The sequence below is a fragment of the Plectropomus leopardus genome, chromosome 16 (assembly GCF_026936395.1).
Source record: "Plectropomus leopardus strain MGB_pleo_1.0 chromosome 16, ASM2693639v1, whole genome shotgun sequence".
NCBI classification, from domain to species: domain Eukaryota; kingdom Metazoa; phylum Chordata; class Actinopteri; order Perciformes; family Serranidae; genus Plectropomus; species Plectropomus leopardus.
Genome location: NC_142191.1, coordinates 20,684,625 through 20,709,101, shown reverse-complemented (window position 1 = coordinate 20,709,101; position 24,477 = coordinate 20,684,625). Strand labels below are relative to the sequence as shown.

The 24,477-nt window shown below is 38.7% G+C and overlaps 1 protein-coding gene across 2 annotated transcripts in view; it reads left to right on the top strand.

Moving 5' to 3' along the window:
- ryr3 (ryanodine receptor 3) overlaps nucleotides 1–24,477 on the top strand; it is a 142,353-nt gene that overhangs the window by 111,406 nt on the left and 6,470 nt on the right. For both annotated transcript variants that reach the window (XM_042503061.2, XM_088089330.1), the window contains 28 exons: nucleotides 1,931–2,098; nucleotides 2,756–2,815; nucleotides 2,912–3,046; nucleotides 4,403–4,515; nucleotides 6,594–6,690; nucleotides 7,750–7,862; nucleotides 8,065–8,116; nucleotides 8,215–8,271; nucleotides 8,435–8,534; nucleotides 9,439–9,518; nucleotides 9,722–9,798; nucleotides 9,886–9,959; nucleotides 12,304–12,384; nucleotides 12,543–12,631; nucleotides 12,763–12,891; nucleotides 12,998–13,102; nucleotides 13,656–13,737; nucleotides 13,914–15,199; nucleotides 15,324–15,376; nucleotides 15,447–15,612; nucleotides 15,773–15,859; nucleotides 17,729–17,929; nucleotides 18,047–18,177; nucleotides 18,842–18,884; nucleotides 20,009–20,136; nucleotides 20,378–20,438; nucleotides 21,604–21,750; nucleotides 24,326–24,460. In XM_042503061.2, coding sequence (XP_042358995.2) covers nucleotides 1,931–2,098; nucleotides 2,756–2,815; nucleotides 2,912–3,046; nucleotides 4,403–4,515; nucleotides 6,594–6,690; nucleotides 7,750–7,862; nucleotides 8,065–8,116; nucleotides 8,215–8,271; nucleotides 8,435–8,534; nucleotides 9,439–9,518; nucleotides 9,722–9,798; nucleotides 9,886–9,959; nucleotides 12,304–12,384; nucleotides 12,543–12,631; nucleotides 12,763–12,891; nucleotides 12,998–13,102; nucleotides 13,656–13,737; nucleotides 13,914–15,199; nucleotides 15,324–15,376; nucleotides 15,447–15,612; nucleotides 15,773–15,859; nucleotides 17,729–17,929; nucleotides 18,047–18,177; nucleotides 18,842–18,884; nucleotides 20,009–20,136; nucleotides 20,378–20,438; nucleotides 21,604–21,750; nucleotides 24,326–24,460 — 4,050 coding nt within the window. The remainder of the gene's footprint in view (nucleotides 1–1,930; nucleotides 2,099–2,755; nucleotides 2,816–2,911; nucleotides 3,047–4,402; nucleotides 4,516–6,593; nucleotides 6,691–7,749; nucleotides 7,863–8,064; nucleotides 8,117–8,214; nucleotides 8,272–8,434; nucleotides 8,535–9,438; nucleotides 9,519–9,721; nucleotides 9,799–9,885; nucleotides 9,960–12,303; nucleotides 12,385–12,542; nucleotides 12,632–12,762; nucleotides 12,892–12,997; nucleotides 13,103–13,655; nucleotides 13,738–13,913; nucleotides 15,200–15,323; nucleotides 15,377–15,446; nucleotides 15,613–15,772; nucleotides 15,860–17,728; nucleotides 17,930–18,046; nucleotides 18,178–18,841; nucleotides 18,885–20,008; nucleotides 20,137–20,377; nucleotides 20,439–21,603; nucleotides 21,751–24,325; nucleotides 24,461–24,477) is intronic.

The window sequence follows — 24,477 nt, the reverse complement described above, 5'->3', positions numbered from 1 at the left end:
ACACTAATCTTGAAACTGCTGATTGTATAGATCATCTGGGCTGCTGGGGGGGGATGTGTGTGAAGCATCCATGTTTTCTCAGACATGGATGTAAACTGTAAGTGCAACTTGACTGGTGCACGGAGGCATACAAACGCTTAGTGGTAATTGTAGTTCATCAAAACTTTGAGTCAATCCTACTTAAGTATCCTGTGGTCTTAAGTCCTTATTAGACAATTTAACGTGTTTTTATTTGTGGCCAAGAATAGTCCCTGTTTACTCCTGTTTCAGTAATATTTGATTAAAACTACAGTGGTCAGCTGTTAAAAAAGCACTAAGCACTTTAAAGATTAAACTTTATGATTGTGAGACATTTTTAAATGTCTTAAGTTAAAATTAATCGCAGGGCTTAGTAATGCAAATGTTAGGGATTACATGCATATTAAGGGACTGACTGACCTTTAAAATATTGAAAAAAATCACTTAGCATTTAGTGATTTCTTTTCTTGGGTTCTTGCTACTTGAACTCCATATGGGTCAGCATTTGAGCTCTGTACACCAGAAATGTAATTGCCTTCCCAAGAAATACTAAAGTTATTAGTATCTATTGGATGGTTGAATTTGAACCCCTTAAGATTTAAAATATAGCAGATACTGTAACATTTACTCTGTAAAGGTAAGGTCACTTGCAGGTCTCCCAAGAATAACTGTTTTTCTTCGGACCTCTTCATTCTGTAAGACATCTGTCCTGTAATGAACCCAGGAGCTGGAGCAGAGTACATCTTAGTTCTCTCTGGGTTTAATTTGGACTTATCTCGCTCCTGTCCTGCTCTCCCCTTCACTGTGTCAGCACTTTGGTAAAGCTGAACACAACCTGAGTACCTTCCCTGACGGGATCCCAAAGTGCTCCATTTCTTGCTACTGTGTTTCACAGACTTAACTAATGAAATGAAAACTCCCTCCAAGCACTTCCCTGCATTTTTAATATATTTCCTGACATGTTCTCAACACCCTGAATATGTAGATGTTAGATGTTTTACAAATCAACTGTATGAATTTAAACCTCTTAAATTCATCTTTACATCAAGGGTTTACGACATATGACATTTCATGAGGACATTTTTCTTAGTAAAGACGGGTCATATATCTGGATGTTGACAGTGTTTGGTCCGGCAGCCGCTCAACTAGCTGTCACTGAGAGTTTGTTGTTTATTTGTTTTGGCAGAGCCGAACAGTTTGTTTATTTGCACTCTTGGGGTGTTTTGCTCACTCTGGAGAAAAGCTCCTGCACTCTTGATGCTAGAGGATCATGATTAATGTTGAAGCACTTTGGGTCCTAGTATTTGATTTATTTCATCCATAGGTTGAAGGTGAAACACACATTTTTCCCTTACAGCATCGTCATTGGAAATTGGATCTCAGATTTGGTGTCTAAATTGATTTGAGGCCTAAATTTGATATATTGAAGTTGGTTAAGAAATCTATAAATCCTCTGAAGTTGCCTGGCAGAGAGTAGAAAACATACAGTACATAAATCATCAGTGTGATGCAAATGAATAAATATGAGTTTGAAGATTTGTTGTTTTTGATTTACACACAACAAATTGTGTGTATTGAAAGGTGTAACCTTTAGTGTGTAAATTTAAAAAAGTCCACAGCTAGATATAAATTCAGCGAGATAGTTGCTTTTTGCTCTCTAATTGATAATAACAAAATGATAATACACTTATATCTATAGCACAATTAACGAATGAAACGCAACACAACGTGCTGTACATAAAAGCAAAGAATTCTGACATTTACCATAAAATGACTAACAAGAGCACTTAAGTAGAAAGCAAAGTTAACAGGTTGTGTCTTAAGATTTAATCTAAAGGTCTACAGGTTTAGAGCACCTTAAACCTACACACAGCTGCCTCGTGATCACAGAGTCGTCTGTTTCTCTCTGTAGTCTGGAGGGGACCAGGAGAGGAAACACAAGCGCCGCCGAGGAGAGTACTACTCCATCCAAACCTCCCTGATCGTTGCTGCCCTGAAGAAGATGCTGCCCATTGGCCTCAACATGTGCACCCCAGGAGACCAAGAGCTCATCTCACTCGCCAAGATTCGCTACAGTCTGGTAAACCAATATAAACAGGACGTAGTGCAAAGATTTTTAGACTAGCTTAATTCTAACTAAATACTTACTAAATACTTTTTTAGGGGTCAATTTTACTATGCAGGACGTCCAACATGTCCATTACGCTGTCCTTATATTGAGCCAAGTTATTTTAGGTATATATATATATATATATAGGTATATATGCGATTCACTGAGAGATAATAGTGATGAAGTTGGAAGGTGGACCTCTAAGAAAGTTTATCATTGGTTGTTCTTGGGTGTTATTTTCTAAATCTTTGATCAAAGATTTATGTGCTGAATATTAAGCCAGAGTGGTGCCTCTTGACCAGATCTGTGTAATCAAGGCTGTAACTCACTCTTTGCATTGCAGACTTCAGTTTCTATTTCATTATTTTTTAACTGATAATAAGGTCTAAGGGTTAATTAAGACAGAGCATTGTGTTGATGTCAATTAAAGCCCTGTACCAATATAAATATTTTCTTTAGTGCTGCAGAGATACAGTATTTATATAATTACAAATATTCCAAATGTTGTCCGGCCTAATAGTTTCATAAGCACATAAGAGCCCAGACTATTTACTTTAAAGTAAAGCAATAGTGTGTTGACACTGCATTGCATATCTTCTCTGTTATAAATGCCCTCTCCCTTCACAGAAAGACACAGATGATGAGGTGAAGGAGCATTTGCGTCAGAATTTCCACCTCCAGGACAAGGTGAGATGAGGCCTTGTATTGCTATTCTTTTGCAGAAAGTGCAGTTTAAGAAAATCTTGGAGTTTATTTATTGTTTTGATGGTCATTGTGTTATAGTCTGATGACCCAGCGGTCCAGTGGCAGATGAACCTGTATAAGGACGTGGTGGTGAAGAGCGAGGAACCTGCAAACTCAGAACACACAGTGGACCGAGTGCAGAGCATCTCAGCTGCAGTCTTCCACCTGGAGCAGGTAGAAACACAGCTCTTCATTTACACCCGCATATCAACACTACATCACAGAACATTAAAGATAAGCATATCTATTATATTGTTCCTCAGATGAATGTGCATGGCTGATATATTAAATACAAGGGCACAAAAAGGCAGCTTTTTCTAAATATTTGAGTTGTCCATAAAATGTGTCACAAAGTTGTACCTTCAACAACTGAAACACTCATCCATTAATTTTCTTTCAGTTGGGTAATTCATTAACAAGTTTTGATAATAAATTAATTGTTAATATAAATCAGAAAAACATGGGGAGACAGAAAAAAAGCCAAATATTGAGTTTTTCATCTTAAATGTGAGAGTTTGCTGCTTTTCTGTGCTTTATATGATTTGATTTGAAATGAAATATTTTTGGGTGTGAGGCTGTTTCAAACAGAATAAGCAATTCAAAGAGTCAGTTGAAAAAGTAACTAACATATCAATTGACATGGAAAATTATTTTTCAGTTTTATTTTATATAAAACAGTACAAAGTCCTGCATCTTAATTTAGGGTTCGTACAAGATTCTTGGGATGCCTGAATACTTGAATTAGGCACTCAGAAATTAAAGTATTGCAGTGCCTTGAAAATCTGACATATTTAACTTGGTCCATGAAAAAAGTACTTGAATAAAATTGAGAGAAAAACAAAATGATAAATTACTTAATGGAACATATTAGGAAAGTGTTTTAAAATAGTAATCAGAGGATGTCCATGCTAGTTGTAATTTTCTAATGCTGTATGAGCTCAGAGCGAAAACAGGTTTGGTAAAACCCTGCAAAACACGTGCACCAGAGCCGCGTTAGTTGTTCTTCAGCAGTGAATGAGAGCATTGGTGGAGTTTGTTGGTTGCAGTGGTGGCTGTTAGCAGCTAGCTTCGCTGTTAAAGCGCAGTAGAGTGAATTAGAAGAGAATTAGAAAGAATTTAGGCTGAAAAACTGTTTCACAGTGAGACTGGTAAATTAGAGTTGCACTGTGCTTTGCCCTCTGTATATATTCCTGCTTTTATTATCCTTTGCAATCATTAATAGTAATATATAAATAATATATATGGATATATGATAATAATAATAATTGTTATTGTTATTATACCTAATTATAATAATAACCACTTAGTTAATCATTATTTAATGTAAGGCCTTGTTAAGCATGTGTTTGTTTCATTTAATAATGTGTACAATTTTAATGCAACAGATGGTTGTGGAGGAAATGAATGCTTGACAGAGTACTTCCAAGTCCTTGAATTTGACTTGCCCCTGTATGTGAGAACCCAGTTTATTGTAAACACACAAGTGATCCCCACTTTGTGTTTCACCAGCATCATTTATTTGTCCTTCAGGTGGAGCAGCCTCTGAGAAATAAGAAGTTGGTTTGGCATAGGCTGTTGTCCAAACAGCGTAAGCGTGCAGTGGTGGCTTGTTTCCGCATGGCTCCACTCTACAATCTACCCAGGTGAGTCTCTTTAACACCTGTCACACTTGTAGAACTGATTCACAATGTCAATAAGAAAAAAACTGATATGTAATATTAAAAAAATAAACAAAAACTATTCAAACCATTTCTTTGTCTCACTCTAACCGTACATAACAATCACCAAATAGTTGGGGGGGTGGGGTATTTAATTTTCTTGATTGTGTGCCCATGTAAACCCCTCATCACCTCCCTAATGACATTTTCTCCTCTGTGTTGTTTTCTTGCATAACACTACCTCATCCTCCCTCAGATACAAAAATAATAATTACTTCCTGAATGGCTATCGGGAGGTTTGGCTGGAAAGGGCGTTCAAAGCCTCCAGCTTTGACCGCCTGTTCTCCCTGCTGACGGTAAAGTGAAACTACAGGGCGAATGCTTCATCCGTTCAACCCTCCCTTCATCCACCAGGCCGTGGACCGATCTCTGCCTAGCAACCAATTGTTTCTGCACTGTTGATTCTGATTGGTCAGCTAGAATGAGCCCCAAGAATTGACTGAAACAAACTTATTTGGAAAGTGGAAACACACTGTGAGCTGCAGGCCTTTGTCTCATTTCAGGTGTACCCTGAAGGAAGGAATGAAGACAGGAGAGAAGAAGAAAGACAGAAATCTATTGAATACAATTTTGACTTTCATTAGTTGGCCACCTGGGTTACAAAGTATGTTTGGTTAATATAAAGTATGAAGGTTGTTTTAATGTTATTTTGCTTCCTGCTCTTACGATACTTTAAAGATTTGTTTTTCATCTTACATTATGCCAAAGGTTGTGCAGTTTTACAACACATCTGTGCATCTTTTGTTAAGATAAATATGTGATTTAAATCTAATAATTGCAAGAAAAGAAGTTGCTATTATATGTATATATATATATATATATATATATATATAGCCTTCATTTAACCAGATAAAAGACTTATTGAGATTTAAAATTTATTTTCCAAGAGTGACCTGACCAAGAGGGCAGCTTAAAACAAGGTTACAAGAATAAATAGAGACAAACAAATACAACTATCAAACAATACAGAGAGCGAGCACAATCTCTAGTTAAAATGCAAAATAGAACAATCAGAAACAAAAAAAGTGTGCAGTTATCATTGGAGTAACAGTCACATTGACCAAGAGTGCTAACCTTCTAAAAGTGATTCCAGTTTCCCCATATTGATCAGCTCAGACAGTTTTAAGTCCTTCTGTTAGTTATTCCAAGTGGAGGGGGCAGCAAATTTAAAAGCTTTTTTGCCAAGTTCTGTTCGAACCTTGGGGACCGACATCAAGAGAATACTGTGAGTGCGCAGGCCGTAGTGACTCTGGTTTTTACACACATATATGTACATAAATAAGAGGGAACCAGCCCAAGTAGACTCTTATTTATAAAAACCAACCAGTATGAGAGCCTGCGGACAGACAGAGAAGGCCTATTAGCAGCATGCAATGTACAGTAGTGTACGCGTTACCCACAGTCAGTAATGAAACGTAAGGCACAATTGTAAACAGTGTCGAATTTCTTAAGGCACTGATCAGGTGCATTCATATAAAGCAGATCACTGTAATCCAACAAATGTAATTATGTCTGCGAAATCAAGTGCTTCCTCGACTGAAGAGAGAAAAAGGATTTATTTCTGAAAAAAGAAACTTAATTTGAGCTTCAGATTAGAGACAAGGTTATCAGTGTGAGATTTGAATGAAAAAGTTTGGTCAATAGTAATACCAAGATACTTATGGGTGTTAACCATTTCAATTACTAATTACTATTCTACTGCACCAGTTTGTTGTAAAACTGCATATCTCCCCTAAAATGTGCATGCCTCCTCTAATGAATATTACAACCTGATGGAAGTAACTTATTTTAGTGATCAAAAGTGACCAGTCAGAAGAGCCAGTGGGTCCCACATTGACCAATCACCACCCTGCCTGAAATGCACCTCCTGTAACCCCTTCCTCCCCCTACATCTCTCCTTCCTGTCTCCTCCAAAACTCACCAGAACCCACCCTAATGCCACTGTACCTCCCTCCCCACTCCCCTCCATTCCTCCCCAAATCCCTTCACCTCCCCCTCCCCAGGCATCGCGCTATCAACCTCTTCATCCCGGCCTATCAGAGACTTTGGATAGAGGCAGAGGAGTACTCCTTTGAGGAGAAGCTAGTTCAGGATCTGGCAGTAAGTACTGGGCTTGCCTTGCCCTTGCCCCACGTGCCCTGCGTTGGCACCCCTCTGCCAGTCCTGTCTGCCGAATGCTTCTTTAGCTCCGCGCCTGTCGAGCCTTGGGAGCGCGCCCGGGTGGGGACCTCGCCCAAAGCACCCAGGGGCGGCCCCCGGTCTAGGCGTGCAAAATCCTTCAAACAGAGATCCGTCAGGGGTCAGAGGCTGCATGACCAACTCAGGAGACACAGGGCCAGCTCCGGCGCTCACAGCTCTAGAAAAGCAGGCTATGCCTTTCTGACAGCAGTGGTAAGGAGGGCCTCTCGCTAGGAGTCACTAGCTGTTTGGTTGTCAGATCTGGATCCAACCCATCAGTTGTCTTTTCGCTGTACTCTGTAAGTCTGTAGTGTGAGTGTGAAGGTGACGTTTTAGTTCGTTCTGTGGCCGTGACATCAGTGGCATGCTCGCGTAGTCATGTGAAAATCACCTTTCATATTAGAGCTTTGTACGCAGATGTGCAGCAAATTCATCAAGACACTAAATCTCTGCCATGAATAAGATTAAAATACAGCTGTAGATATAGTGGCTCATCGGATTATTCATTATTGCTGGGGAAGATTATTTTTAGCGTCAGATTTATTCTACAAATCTGTCAGATTAGTTTGGACTTGTGGAGTATTGTGCAGTTATGATAGTGTCTCTTAGTCAGGCTCCTATACTGTATACATGGTCATTCTTCGTGATCAAAGTCATATCACCAAATGGCTTACTGCTTGCATCTGTTTGTTGTAACATGCATGTATTTGAAAACTGGTTCCAACGCTGTTCATCATCCACTGTTAACTTCCTCGCCCTGTCCTTTTCCACGGATCACCAGGACATCACAAAAACTCATCTGCATGCTGGTGCTAGTTGAATGTTACTGACTCATTTCAGTGTTTTTGACAAATGTGTAAATGGGCACAACTGTCAGGGAGTCTGTTAAGATTAAAAATAATCAGATTTCCTGAGAGGGATGATTGCTGATCAGATGAGACTTGGGAAGAGCTAACTGTTCACACATGTGGACTCCTGCAGAAAACCCCAATGAAAATTGTGGAGGAGGAGGAAGAGGAGGTGGCTGAGATCCAGCCAGACCCTCTCCACCAACTCATCCTCCACTTCAGCCACAATGCTTTGACCGAGAGAAGGTAAGAGTTATATCACTGAACATGAGAGTGAGTCTATGTTAGAGCACATTTGATTTCTTACCATATTTCTTCTTGGAAGACAAAGTTAGGAGAGACTAGGTTAAACTTTCTTTCCTTTTTTTGTGTACTCTGTCGGGTACAATAAAATGTAGCAATAATGCATATTTTTGACACGTTATCTTGTGATCTCCCTCATTTTTAGTCACTTGGAAGAAGATCCTTTGTATATTGCATATGCAGACATGATGGCAAAGGTAGTGGCCTTTAAGTTCTTTTTATTTATGACTAATTCTAGTAAGATTTAAGTTAATATAAAAAAATGAGCGTTGAATGTTACCCTTTGTGTCTTCAGAGCTGTGCAGAGGATGAGGAGGAAGAAGAGGAAGAAGGCAAAGAAAAGACTTTTGAGGTATACTCATTCAGACTGAGACCCTCTTATAAATGGCTCTGCCAGACTCTTAAATAATGTTCCTTTTATCTCAGTTTACCAAAAATCTGTTACCTGCAAAACTAAAATAAAATGTGTGCTGATGATGACGTGTGTGTGTGTGTGTGTATGTGTTGCTCCTCAGGAAAAGGAGATGGAAAAGCAGAAGATCCTGTATCAGCAGGCAAGGCTGCACGCCCGTGGGGCCGCTGAGATGGTGCTGCAGATGATCAGCGCCAGCAAAGGTAAAGATGAGCTGATCGCTTGTGCAGCTCAACATTTTGCAGGCAGTTAAAAGGAAACAATTATGTTACCATTCTTCTGTTTTAAACACATTTTCAGCTGTTGGCTGGTTTACCCACTTTTGTACTCCATAGACATGAAGGTTCATCTTGGGTCTACAGATACATCATTGTTTATTTTAAATTTTTTTGTGCAAATTTTGTAAGTGTTTATTTGTTTATTATTATTATTATTATTATTATTATTATTATTATTATTATTTCTTTATTTAATCTTGATTTATTGTAATTCCCTTCTGGTGATAGGTTGTAGTGATTACTGCCTTAAACAACAGCATTCCCAAAAGAGTTTCACTTTTCTGTGTTTCATTAGGGACATTCAGCTTCATAAGATGTCCAAATGCATTTAAGAGTTGTTTTTATTTTCACTAATAAGCATAAAGTTCTAGACAAAACAATGAATACTTATGAGACCATTTTTCTGCAAAGCAAAAACACAAAACAAAAAAGCTAACCTTCAATCTAAAAGTATAATGTATGTTTTGATACTATGAAATAGAACCTGGTCTTAAGCATCGTCATAATATTGAAGAACATCTAATATTACAGAACATCCATGTCTTTCAGGATTTGTTCCCCACTGCTTAGATAAAGCCTTGATCTTTACCATGGCCCACTGTCCTGAGATCCAGACTCTGAAGCAGTAATGTGACTCATAAAAAAGGCCAAAGGTCAAACTCTTTCGTGCAGACTTTCAGCACAAATGGAGCCTGACTTTTAGAGAGCATGTAGACGATAGCATTAAATAATAACTATTGATGTTTAACATGACGTGAAGTTGTAACTTAATGTTTCATGCAAATTTGCCTTCACAAAACTCCTTTTTTTTTATTCCTTTTTTTATCAGGTCGTCTGGGCCCCATGGTGACGTGCACCCTCAAACTGGGAATCTCCATCTTAAATGGAGGCAATGTGCAAGTTCAGCAGGTCTGATTATAAAGCTCATATAGCCAACTATATCAATCTCTTTTCCCAATGGCCTTTTCTCATTAATTCTATCAGTCGTCTTCTTCTATCTATCTATCTAATACGTAACATACATCTATATAACATACATGTTTAGAGACTACCCTGAAGTCGCACTTGGTTTTGACAATAGGACATCTAATGCATTTCCTCTCTTATCTCAGAAAATGCTTGATTATCTGAAAGAGAAAAGAGATGCAGGCTTTTTCAAGAGTCTCTCAGGACTGATGCAGTCTTGCAGGTACTGTTATATTATCTGTACTGCAAAAAGGAAGTTGTGTGCAGACATCAAGATTTTCTGTTTTATTTTTGAGTTTTCTCTCTCCAGTGTCTTGGACTTGAATGCATTTGAGAGGCAGAACAAAGCAGAGGGACTTGGCATGGTGACAGAAGAAGGTTCAAGTAAGTTCAGACATATCTTATTCGATGGACAATTTCATATTCTACCTGTTTTTCCTTCAGTAGTCTTCTGAGCATTGTATTTTTTGACAGTTTTCTTCCCATGAAGTTCAGTAGAACTTTCCCTTCATTAAAACTAATGCTGAACCATGACACCTGTATAACGCCAGTGTCCATTTAAACCTGTTCCTAATTAGTAGTGTCTGTATGGCCCTCGTAGATGAAGCAATCAAAATTACATTGTTATCAATGTGAATTTTGAATAAAGGAATAATTCATCTACAAAATTAGCCTTTGCATATCACTTCGCCATGCTGTGTTACTTTGAATTTGTGAGGAAATGGTTTTTTTTCCTTGCATATCCTCAATGAAAACAGCAAGCATATTGATTGATTGGGGACCATGTTTAAAACCAGAAAAGTTAAATAAAAACATCTGTCTACAAACTCTCGCACGACTAATGCAGTATAATCCAAGTCTCATTATCCAGTTGTATTCGCAGCACTTCCCAAACATATGAAGTTAAGCTAAGAAACCTTAGTATTGGAGACTGACTCTGAAGAGAGTATAGATAATTTTCACTTTCAATAATGTTTTAAGTAATAAGTTTTTTTTTAGTGAAAATGCATATGTTCAGAAAGTACTTAGCTTACAGTTGGATACATGAGATTTGGATAATAATGCACAGGTTGTGTGAGAGTTTACAAACTGATGTTTTCATGACGTTTTGTTGCTTTTAAACCTGACTCCCCATCCATCAATCAATAAAAATGTTTTAAAATTCACCATTTTCCATGGAGGTAGGTTTTCAAGGTAACAAAGCATGACTTATTGATTTACAAGTCATAATTTTGTGGATGCGGCATTCCTTTAATACAAATAGTTGCTGCTTGCGCTACAGTCGTGTAGTCACCGAAGTCCTCAATGTGGTGTCTTTAATGTGTTCTTTTTGCAGTGGAAAAGGCGGAGACTGTTGAAAATAAATTATGACACTTTCTGTTAACCTTTATGATGATACTGAGGTACGACTGTATCCCGTCATTTCAGAGCAGTGGGTTGCTGTCAACAGTACAGAAGAACTTGTCTTAGAGGACATGGTCCAGCATCTCTCCAACTTTAAACACAAACACTCTTCACGTGACGCTTCTCACATCAAACCATGTCCGTCTTATCATCATTCAGTCCTTTGCTAAACATTTCCACCGAGTTCTGTGTTTAACAATTCACTGTTATTACTCGTGTCTCCGTTACTGTTACGGATTTTCCACCATGACTGAAGTCTTATTTGGTACTCATCTTGTTCGATACAACTTAGAAACAACCCAGGCCTATAATTTTCCGCCTCTAAAACTATTCTGTTTAACTGCATGACTTTGTTTTTTAATGGTAGCCGATATATTCATAATTCTTGTAACTCAATGTCCTCTCTTTTTGCTTATGTCTTTGTGTATTGTTTGTCTCCTTCCTGTCATTTAAAAAAAACCATCGATGGCAGTCCACACTCAGCGGGGTAAATAGCAAACTTAGATCATCCTGATATGGCTATGCTTCCACCCTGAATGTCTCTTCCATATCTGTGGTCCATACTCCCTGCTTTATCTGGTACCTGGCCTTTCCCTCCCCCAGATTTCTGTAGGGACAAACTGTGCATGCAGAGTGTACACTGAAAGTGGATCTTCAGAATCCCATTCCCTTCATGTTAACATTTACTAATGCAAATCCTATTAATGATGCTCAAATCTGTTGTTCTAAGGCTATCAGTGCCACCTCTCAAGGGTTTGACTGAAGGTTTGTGGACCCTTCCACAGCCTAAGCAAAGCTTTGGCTTGCTTTGGATTTGGGGCCTATTTCACAAAGCTGGTTTACATACAGATGTTTAACTTTCACATGGTTTGATCTGCTCTCAGAAATGTATTTGTGCTCATTTTTGTTCAGCTCTGTTGACTGGATTATCTGGTATATTACTTTTTTTTAAAAAAAAGTGAATTATTCCGCTACGTCTGCCCGCTGCTTTTTTTCTGAAATGACACCCTTCATCAGGCCAAATCCTGGCCTACATGTGAAAGTTATCAGGCTTCCTCCAGCTTATGGAATTGTCCTTGTGTTTCACTGTTAATGTAAGAGCATTTTCTTAAAAAGCACTTTGGATTCAGTTTTAAACTTGCAATCTAAAGGCCCTGGACTTCAAACATGTACTGAACATGAAATCCGTCCTGCTTGCCTCATATTAATCGCTTCTGAGGGGGGTTTCACATATTGTAAGACCTTCTCATGTTGAGTCAATAAAGACTTAAATTACTTTGTATAGAGTCACAGTTTTAGTCACTAAGATGTCTTTTCTTCTAAGGTTCCAAGGTGCTACAGAACGATGAGTTTACGAAAGATCTGTTCCGGTTTTTGCAACTTCTGTGTGAGGGGCACAATGGAGGTGAGATGGCACATTTGTTTGTTTAAAAGTCATGTATCTTTATTGCAAATTGGAGCACTATTTTGTTTGTATAAGCTGTTTATGCACTGCAACACGAGCATGCAGTTATCTATAAGAGGATGAAAGAACATGAGTTAGAAAACATGTATTTCTGTCAGATTTCCAGAACTTCCTGAGAACCCAAACTGGAAACACAACCACAGTCAACATCATTATCAGCACTGTGGACTATCTGCTCCGTCTTCAGGTGTGTAAAACGAAAATATAAAGCCACACTTTATTACTTGTATGCACACTTTATTACTTGTATGCACACTTTATTACTTGACAGACGATTAATTGCGCCACTATTTTCACCAATGTTATCCTGCTCTCTAGGAATCTATCAGTGACTTTTACTGGTACTACTCTGGCAAAGATGTCATTGATGAGACTGGAAAAGTCAACTTCTCTAAAGCTTTAGATGTTGCAAAGCAGATATTCAACTCACTGACTGAGTATATTCAGGTATGAAGCCGATTCTCAGTCAACATTGTTAATTACACAATGTAAAGAAAATGAAATTACTTTTATCTGATGTTTCATGATTGGATTTTTCCCATCTGTCCTACAGGGCCCGTGTATTGGGAACCAGCAGAGTTTAGCTCACAGCAGACTGTGGGATGCAGTTGTGGGTTTCTTGCATGTATTTGCCAACATGCAAATGAAGTTGTCTCAGGTACAGTAAATCTTGTGAACACAACTGAAACAAGCCAAACTCGTGTTCTCAAGTACTTTAAATAAACCACAAAAATTGGAACACAGTGTGTTGAAATAGGAAATATTTGTCTTTATTAATTTTTATTATTTGTTAACCATAATTAACAAAGTTTAAATTATACATTATAGTTTCTTAAAGCAGGTGTTCACAAACATCTTTCCCTTGTGACCCCTCGAGATAAGGCAAAGTCCACTTGTGATCCCTCATGGCAGGTTATAACCTCACTGTGGATACGAGCTGTAAGCAGTTCTACTAAGGATTATTTAATTGTAAGGATTTTTTGAGGCCTAACGGTAAAAGTATTTAGCATTTCACAAGAAAAAATGCAAATGGAGAGAAAAGAAACTGACTTAATTTGATACATTTACAGAGCTTATCTTGGCCCTCTCTGTTCTGCATTAGTAATGAATTGCTGATAAGTGAACATTTGGAGTCTAAAACACTTTGAATTTACTTCGGGAAAACTCCTCCAGAGCAAAGCTTTAACAAAAAGACTTGAATCTCTTTGTAGGATGCCAGTCAGATTGAGCTGTTGAAGGAGCTGATGGATTTACAGAAGGACATGGTTGTCATGTTGCTGTCTCTGCTAGAGGGTAAGAGCCTGAAGCTGTCTGTCGCTGTCAAAGAAATGACAACAGACCAAAAATCTGTTGACTGAACATCTCAAAATATTTGTAACAGACATGTTGACACAGTTATAGAATATGTTTGCATTGTTTTTCAGTACAAGTCATGTAGAACATAATGCATTGTGTCTGCGTACGATTAGGTAATGTGGTGAATGGAACAATTGGAAAGCAGATGGTTGACACACTGGTGGAGTCTTCTAACAATGTAGAGATGATCCTCAAGTTCTTTGATATGTTCCTCAAACTGAAGGACCTGACGTCGTCTGACAGCTTCAGAGAGTACGACCCTGAGTGTAAAGGCATTATCTCAAAGAAGGAGTTCCAGAAGTCTATGGAGAGCCAAAAGCAGTACATGCAGTCTGAGATTGAATTCCTGCTCTCGTGTGCAGAGGCTGATGAGAATGACATGTTCAACTACAAGGAGTTTGTGGAGAGATTCCACGAGCCGGCCAAAGATATTGGCTTCAATGTGGCAGTGCTGCTGACCAACCTGTCTGAACACATGCCACACGACTCCAGACTCGCCACCTTCTTAGACCTGGCGGAGAGTGTACTTAGCTACTTTGAGCCTTATCTGGGTCGTATTGAAATAATGGGCAGCGCAAAGCGAATTGAGAGGGTGTACTTTGAGATCAGCGAGTCAAGCCGTGAGCAGTGGGAGAAGCCGCAGGTCAAAGAGTCCAAGCGGCAGTTCATCTTTGATGTGGTCAACGAGGGCGGGGAGAGTGAGAAGATGGAGATGTTTGTGAATTTCTGCGAGGACACCATTTTTGAGATGCAGCTGGCCTCACAGATCTCTGAGCCAGATGTGGTTGAACAGCCAGAGGAAGAAGAAGAGGATGAAGGACACAGTATCCTGGATGAGCTATCTGAAGCAGAAGAGGCCGCCCTGGAGTCTGCCTCAGCCTTCACCACTGCATGCCGTTCAGTCAAGAAGAAGATCGCCCACGTCCGCCAAATCGTTTCTATTAAAAACGTACGCAAGCAGTTCAAGAAAATCAAGAAGCTGAGCATCAAAGAGATTATCACCGGCTTCTTCTCCTTCTTCTGGATGCTCTTCATCGGCTTCTTCAAGGGAATCTATGGTCTCATCTTTGGGTTCTTCCACGTGATCTGGTCCTCTATGTTTGGTGGCGGCCTGGTTGAGGGAGCCAAGAACATAAAGGTGACGGACATCCTCGGAAACATGCCTGACCCAACCCAGTTTGGTATTCATGGAGATGTGATTGAGGGAGAGAAGGTGGAGGCCATAGAGTCATCAGGTAGCTTAGAAACAGCCATGGCACCAGCGGGCGACCTAGCAGAAGTTGATGCAATGTTGGAGATGTTGGCAAATCCCAAGAGAGAAGGAGGAAAACACGCAGAGCCAGGCCTGGGGGATGTTTCTGAGTTGAGTGGAGAGACCTCCTCTACCGATCACAAGAAGGTTTGTAGTTATTACATTAAGTTTTTCTCTGTGACTAATGATTTTAAACACTGCAGATACCTGATTTAAATGATCACTTCCCTTCAGTCTCTCCATTCTTGAAAATGTGTCACTGCTCTTGCAGAAAGCTGCTGCCAAGGCTGTTGAAGCCCCCGAGAGCGAACCAGAGAAAGCAGAGTGAGTAAAATTAAGCTGGAGGAAAATTAATTATCGTCATACAAAATAAAACGAACTGTTTTAAATACAGCACAGAGAACCAGGAGAAGGAAGACATGCCAAAGAAGGAGGAGGAGGCCAAGGAGCCAGTGGCAGAGGAGAAGCCCAAGGCCAGATCGAGTCAGCCCAAAGAGGCGGCGCCATCCTTCATGTTGAGTATCTTTGCTGTTCTGGACGTCTATGTGACCAAGCTGCTGGTAAGCCCTCACTCTACTTACAGACTCGGTTTCATAATGTCTTTTCCTCAGTTTTCTGTGGTTCAGCATGTATTCTTTGCTCTGTAAATTGTTTCTAAAATGTGGACAGACAGTTACAAAGCAGTCGGTTTCACCATAATTAAAACTTTTCCCCTTACAGAATTATTTGGCTCGTAACTTCTACAACCTGCGCTTCCTGGCTCTGTTTGTCTGTTTTGCCATCAACTTCATTCTTCTCTTCTACAAGGTAAATCAAGTCAGCAAAAGAAAATACAAAGAAATGCGCATTTGCTTCTACTACTTTTTCCTAGTAGGAGGTAGGAGTAGGATGCACTGAGATTCACACAGAGGGTGCAGCAAGAGTACTGTTCAAATCCCAAGCAATGGAAAACTATAAAAGAAATGTGATGTAAATATGCCAACAATATTGAGTCCACACGGATCAGATCTTTTCATTTTATTTTTAGTCTCTTCAGAGGAGCTTTGTTTGCCGAGGCCATTTCCATTGTACATTGTCTTTTTTATCAACACACCACCTTCTCCACTCTAGTCAAGGATAAAAACTTTTTGGGTGATATTTCAACTTTTAGGGGCAGCACGGTGGCTTTGTGGTTAGCACTGTTGCCTCACAGCAAGAGGGTCCCTGGTTCGAATCCCGGTTGGTACGGGGTTCGGTCCGGGCGGGGGCCCTTCTGTGTGGAGTTTGCATGTTCTCCCCGTGTTCGCGTGGGTTCTCTCCGGGGTCTCCGGCTTCCTCCCACAGTCCAAAGACATGCAGCTCAGGTTAATTGATGACTCTAAAATTGCCCTTAGGTGTGACTGTGAGTGTGTCTGGTTGTTCATCTATGTGTCGGCCCTGCGATAGTCTGGCGAACTGTCCAGGGTGTACCCCGCCTTCCGCCCGATGACAGCTGGGATTGGCTCCAGCCCCCCCGCGACCCTTACGAGGACAAGCGGTTACAGAAAATGACTGACTGACTGATTTCAACTTTTGTGTGTGTATGTGTGTGTGTGTTTTTGGTGTTCATATAAAAAAAATTGTCTGGAAAGACACTTTTAGTAACCTAAGCCAAAACTTGATCCAAATAAAGTTTCTCAGACAAATCCTTTTTTAAATCAATGAAAGAAGCCAAACAGTCTAAATCACAGTCTAAAATTAGAAAATCTTATTAAACCTAGTCACAAGAGCTAACATCCATTACCAGCTTTGTGACAATCCTAAATCCATACATAAATTAGTTCATAAGTTCAGCTAAAGCCAGTGTCATGCTGGAGCAGTCTGATTTAGCCACCTGGAAATTGTTTTCTGTTCATCGCTGTGCTGATACCAAAAAAATATCTTGACTTACTCAGATGTATTATTGAAATCATTACCTGAACACCTGCATTTCCATGTGATGATCACTAACAATTCAAGCAAGCGATTGATGTGTGGCTCATATAACACGACATCAGTCGAATTTTAGCCTGACCTGGTTGTTGTAGAGTGCTGGCTTTGAAGAGGAATAACAGTGGGCGCTGATCAATCGTTTTATCTTTTGTAGTGTGTCATTGTAGACAGTAAGTGAGGACACATCTGGCATTCCCACAGAATCTGTGAGTTTGACCAACTGTAAACATGGCAAAGCAAAAGAGGACAACGTGAAAATTAATATTATAACTGGAACTGTGAAACAAAGGAATAGTTAGTTATTCTTTCCCTTCCTTTTTTTAGTCTTTTCCAAACAGAAGACAGCCAGTATCATACACACTGCTATTGTTTGTTTACATTCTTGTTCCTGGAGATTGGTCCCTAGCACCTCCTTCCTCATGACATCACACTAGTCATGGAAGTTGGCCAGCTTTGACATGGGCCAACGTGTAGTCATGTGCCTTGACCAAGTAATAGCAAGATTTTATGACTCAATAATCACCTAATCTGACAAAGCATCTCTCATAAATGCAATAAGTATTGTTTGGTCTGAACCCGACATTAGGGACACTGAAGGACAAAGAGTAAAATCAAAACTATAGACAGAAATGTCAGAAATATGTAATGTAAAAAATAATATGTCAAAAAATGCACTAAATGACAGATCATTCATCACATATGTGGTATATATTATTTGCTTTTTAGGTCACTGGTGAGGCTGAAGAAGTAGATGAGGAAAACACCTGGGGTGGTGATGAGGAGGATGACGATGAGGACACGCTCTTCGACATGGATGAGTTTGTCCTGCAGGAGAGCACCGGCTACATGTTACCAACCCTGCGCTTCCTGGCTGTATTCCACACCGTCATCTCACTCGTCTGTCTCTTCGGGTACTACTTCCTGAAGGTAGGTAGATTCATGGTGCTATTACTGCTTTAATAAACTCATCAAATCATTTCTTTACAGATGATCACATTGTTTAAGTCACAGTTTTAGTCAACCATCTTAATATTTTGCTGTTAGGTACCTTTGGTGGTGTTCAAGAGGGAGAAGGAGATTGCCAGGAAGCTTGAATTTGACGGTCTCTACATCACCGAACAGCCATCTGACGATGATATCAAGGGCCAGTGGGATCGACTTGTCATCAACACCCCGTGAGTCACTGGTCTCAGTCACGCCTGACATCAATATTAGTGTCAAATATGGATCCTATCAGTGATTTATATGGATCATTTAACAACTTGTTTAAGAGAAGAAAATAAGATTTCTTCAGTAAACTGAACTGATCGGCATGAGAAAGTTCAGAATAGTGACTATTGGGAACTATTAGTCTATTAACCGTTATGTTGATTGATGGAGAATTAATCAAGGACAATGAATAATTAATTTATAATTCTAAGGAATTTATCAAATAAAAACATTTGAATGTTCCAGCTTCTACAGTGTGAAGGTTTGCAGCTTTTCTTCATGTGATATTATGAACTGAATCCTTTTTTGGGGAGGCTATGGTTAATTCTGAAGTTTAGAGTGTGGGGTGGTTAAATGAAGTAAACCAGTTTTGGATATTCTCATTTTTGAAACAAACAACAATGTGCCCTATCAGGATAATTTGAATCATTTTAAATGTTTACACACAACATTTTTTTCAAAAGGAGAAGAACGGTAAAGTTCACGAATGAAAACAGCTGACACATTTTGTGTGCAGTACAAGCATATATCAGTCTTAATAAGGGAATTCTGTTAAAATATTTTTATAAGAGATACTTTATCAAACTATTTGTTTTATTATTTGTGTTTTCCTTCCACTTTCTATTGCAGGTCTTTCCCCAGCAACTACTGGGACAAGTTTATCAAGCGCAAAGTGAGTGTGTACAAGGAATTAAGGTCAAAACTGAAAAGAAAACAAACAACAAAAAAAGTGACAACTGATCCACCTGATTTCTTAGACACACAAATAAAAGATATAACAAGATATTTAGTAATATTTTATCTGTCAACATGGACATACCAAGGGTTGATGAACATTTTTCTGCCTTGACCATCTATTTATCTCCATGTGGTGTAGGCCTGGAAGATTCTTGCATTTATTTGTGTGTGTGTGTGTGTGTGTGTGTGTGTGTGTGTGTGTGTGTGTGTGTGTGTGTGTGTGTGTGTGTATATATCTGTCTGCAGCTAACTAACCATCAGCCTAATATATTTTGTGTGTACATTTCTGACTATATGCTCCAGGACCTTTCATGCCTGTTATGATTCCCAGTTTTTTTTAAGAAACCTGTTTTATTGATTTCTCCGTTTTATACCATCATTGACTGCTGACTCCTCTCAAAAGGGCCCAGTGGGGGTCGCAAGTGATAAACAACTGCTTCATTTTTGAATCTTACACAGAATAAAATAAAATAAAAAAGGCATTTCTGTCTTTTCTGGGCTTGGTTAAAAACAATGAGCCTTACCCAGTCTGTTGCAGGCCACATTTTGGTCTTTGTCGTGGGCTCAAAAACTGACATCATTAGAAAAGTTTGGTCTTAATTTGTATCGTAGCATCTGCAGATTCATTCCATACTCAATACCCAATATGTTATGATTCACTAAATTTAGGCATGTTAATTCATGAATTTTTCCAACACTGTCAAGCTCACATGCTGGACACACAACCAGCTCTGCACTCCCTCCTCTCCAGCTACACACCCACAGACACACCTGACAGATATCTGCACTCTACTGATCACACTTATCTAGTCTGATCAAATTTTGTTTCAGGTTGTTGTAACAAAGTTTTCAGCAGTTGTTTACATGTTCTCTGAGGGTGATATTGGTATAGTTGATGCATTCCCTTCAGACAATAATTGATAGTTATAGTTCTGGTAAAATGAAGCTCTGCCTCATTTTCACAAATCTTGTGTTGCTTTGTCATCTCCAAAACAAACAAGGCCTCTTTCTTAAAGTTTGATGTGAAGTGACCCAGCTGTCTCCCCTCTGTATATGTAGGTCATTAACAAATATGGTGACCTGTATGGAGCTGAACGCATCGCTGAGCTCTTAGGCCTGGATAAGAGTGCTCTGGACTTTGACCCCACAGTGGAGACTGTAGAGAAGGAAGCTTCCTTGCTCTCTTGGTGAGAACCGCACCCTTATATTGTTTCTGTTTTCAACCACTGAAAATACACAGCAGACACTCTGTCTTGAGGGGTTGTTAAAATTTGGCTTGAAGGATTTATAAAAATTTTTAAAAAAAAACAGACACAAACACCTTATGGTCCTCATACATAGATATAGTTGACATTTTTTCAATGCTTGCACATTAGATATACAGCAACACCACTTCTGTGATTCATCATTTTGTTTTCTCATTGGCAGGCTGAGCTCCATTGATACAAAGTATCACATCTGGAAAATGGGCGTGGTTTTGACTGATAATGTAAGTTTATTTAATGTCTTCATCACTGTGGTGGAAATGAAGTGAAAAAACTTTAAGAAGCTTTAAAAATGTTAAACCTGTGAGCAGTGTTGATTGTTAAGGTTATTTTGCAGTGTGTTTAGTAATGTTTCTAAATAAGCTTTACAAGTGTTAGTCCTGTTTTAAATGGAGTGCCACATAAATCTGTAGTTTGACTGGTTATTGAAGTTTAATTAAACATAACTCTGATAATGGTTTGCAACAAACCAAGCTGTTAGAAGCTGTAACTTGCAAATTTCCCAAACTCGATTTAAAATGTGCTCTAAATGTATCACACAGAGGTAGAAAACCTTGAGATCAACATTGTGCAAATATCTACCTACGAAATAACCACTGAATGTAATATTACAGCCAGTGAAAATGATAAAAGAGTAATATAATTTAAGATTTTTGTATATTTGCAAGTGTTAATACTTTCACATGAAAAAGTTTTAAAGATGAAATCATTCTTTCGAAACTATTTGCAGTCAAAATATCTTACGTTATTACGTTATCTTATGTTTTCTCACATTTTTATTATGCTGGGTCAAATTACTTCTGGATATTATAGAAAATAGTAGTTTGACACACAATCAACATGTGGTTGCAAGAGAGTGAAAAGTAGTGGATATGTTATTTTTAGAAATTCAGTATTCTTCATTTGCTCAAAAAAAGAGTACTTTAAAACATTTAGAGACAACTATTGACATAAATACATATTGCAAATCATTCTCTGCGTTTCTATGATGTTCAATACAAATTTCAACCCAATCCAGTGGAAAATAAGCAATGGCCTAGAATACAATACACGAAAAAAGATTAAATTTAAATCTCTTTGGGCCAAACATCAAAACTTCATAATTAAAAAATAATTTTGAGTAGAGCTATGTTAATTTGCAAGGTCCTGTGAATTTTATAAACATTTTCACATACATTTTTCAAGACACTCAATGACATTAACAGGGAGGTCCTTGGTGAGTCGGTATGGGATGACCCAAATGTAAAATCTACATGCAACAATAGTATGCCAATTTATACAGTAACATTTTGCACATTCAAAGAAAATAAGTAGAGCAATGCAAAGATTTTTTCAATTTTCATTTGATGTGTAACTTGTCATTAATGAATGGCATTTCTTTTCCCACAGTACTTCCTGTATCTGATCTGGTACACTACCATGTCCATTTTCGGACACTTCAACAACTTCTTCTTTGCTGCCCATCTGCTGGACATCGCCATGGGATTCAAGACTCTTCGCACTATCCTGTCTTCTGTCACACACAACGGCAAGCAGGTACGTAGTTCATCCAGCAGAGGGAGTCAGAGTACAGGAAGAGTTATCATGCCACACTCCTGTGGAGGGATTATTCATTTTTTCTTTTTCTGAGTTTCTGCTCCGAAGTGGAAAGTCTTAAAATTAAGGAAAATATTTATGGGGTTTTTGAGTTGTAACAAGTTCAAAGGAATCTGCTGTCAGAATATAGTTATTTCAAACCCTCATCTCAAAATTGAGGTAGTTGTTTCGCAAATAATTTCTGTGTGTGGTCTGTGAAAGATAATAGGAACAAAGAAACTAGCCTTGTGATTCATATATAACACCAAGATAATCAAATCAAGAAATTACCCTCTTGAGAAAAATGTTTATGAAGATTTTCAGCTCATGATGTTAAAAAAGATACACCATGAGAAATAAAAATAATGGAATTGAATAAAAATTAAAAGACCACAGGATTTGCTGTTTTATCATTCTGGCAGTCATCCACTTTTTCTGACTTATAGAAAGTTGGGGTCTTTCATATTTTACCACCAAGAGAAGTTATGTAGAAGCAAAGGTGTTTAATAGTAAAGCACTGCTTAAGTAAATTGTATCCACTCTTTTTATTAGTTTAACAAATCAAATATAAGATAAATTTTGATTTTCATCTCACTGTTGCAATAAAGTTAATGAAGACATAAGAGTTCTTTGATTAAGAGTAGTTTAGACCTGCATTTCCAAACCGTCCTTCGGAAGTCTGAACAGTTTGCATGACTGAAGTAATTAAGTTAAGGTAAGTTAATTAGGTAAATAGTAATGGATTGGTGTGCTAAATAGTAAGCTAAAAATAATGGATAGGCAGTTGAAATGGCTAAAAATAAAGAATAAAGGGCCAAATCCACAAAAGGATTGCACTGCTTTTATGGCTACTAAACCTGTGTAAGTGAGAGAAAAACACAGCAAGAAATCCACAAAGCACACACAGAAAGTAAAATACCTGCAACTGCACTGCCAAGCAGACACTGTCCCAGGCGCACCTGTCCCATTTGCATGTATGTAAATTAAGAAATGTCCAAAAATTTGGCACAAAATTGCCCCTTTCCTTTACAAATTAACCCTTATAGCAAAAACCATCTAATTCACAAAGTGCTATTTGCCACAGGCAGTTATAGTGGTACTGTTTCACGCCTTTTAGACCCTCGTATTAAATAGGTGCAGTTTTTCTCTCTTCCAAGCTGGTGAGCTTTTAATGATATTGAGTGATATTATTGGCAAAATCTACAGAGGGAGGGGAATCAAGTGGATTGTGAGCTTATATCGATTTTGAAATGAAAAATTATCGATGGAGTTCATGATTCGTCAATACGGGCCTTATACAATCAATTTCACTGTATAAACCTGGGATCTGCGTGTAACAGCTGACCTGTATGGATGTGAAACAGAATTAATTACATTAATTAATTACATTAAAATCCTGTAACCGCAGCACCATTCGTGAAAGTGCACGACCTATTTCTAAGTTTGGAGAGACATGCACCGTGTCAGCTGCTGTGAGATGCTGGAGCCAGCTGTGACTCACCACCAACTGTGGACAACAAACAAAACTGACGCTTTCTGCAAAATTGTGTGGTTTCTGCATTTTTCATTATGAACCAATCTGTATCATGAAATATGGAGAAAAAGCCTGAAACACTGGAAAAAGATCTGCACACTCAATTAAATGCAAAAGGAGGACAAATTGTGCTCAGCTGCCAAACTTTAAGGGTGTTAACGCCGGCATATAATTAGTGCAAATTCTTTTGTGGTTAGTGTGCTTAAATGGGGCAGAGTGCTGCTGGTGCTAATTCTGAGCAAATCATGGTGCCATTAGAGGGTGCAATCTATTCTCTGTGGATCTGGCCATAACTGTTGAAAGAAAAAGGTAAACTGTAATGGGGTAGTAGTTGAAATAGTTAGCTGAAGTACTGGATAATTGGTGAAAAGGCTAACTGTTTATAATTGATGGAAATTTCTAAATCAATTTGATGAAAGGCGAAAAGGCTTAAAGTGATGCGTAAGGTATTGAATAATTATTGGGAAGACAAATGGTTTAAAAATGGTTAAAAAAGCTAAAAGTAACGGATTAAGGCTTGAAACATTTAATTTATGCCAAGGTTGGGAAACATGGATTAACATCATTATGCCTCTGACAGCAAATATATCAGGTGGTATTCATATTTAAAATGCAGATAACAAGCAAGTAAACCGCAGGTCACTGATGGAGCATAAATGAAGGTTTTTAGTGGCAAGAATTTGTTTTACTGAATTTCTGCAGGTCTCGGAAGTCTGAATAGCGATGAAAGCCGCACTGAAATCCTCAATTCATATGCAGAGACCTTGTAAATATTGCAGTTCTTTTGTGCTCCTCTCCCCATTTAAAAAAACTGCCCCGACATTGACAAGTTGATTCAGTTCTCTAACAAAAGCTTAAAAGATTAATTTAAAAACTACATATAAACAAGAAAAGGTGCTGCTGCCCCCTCGACTCTCCACTCAAGTTGTTACTGGCAGTAAAAAAAAAGGTCAAATTAAATGATACGGTGCGTGCGAAGTAATGAAATTTCTCTCCCTGTAGCTTGTGCTGACTGTGGGTCTGCTGGCGGTGGTCGTCTATCTCTACACCGTGGTGGCCTTCAACTTCTTCAGAAAGTTCTACAATAAGAGCGAGGATGAAGACGAGCCGGACATGAAGTGCGATGACATGATGACGGTATGTATCTCCACCTC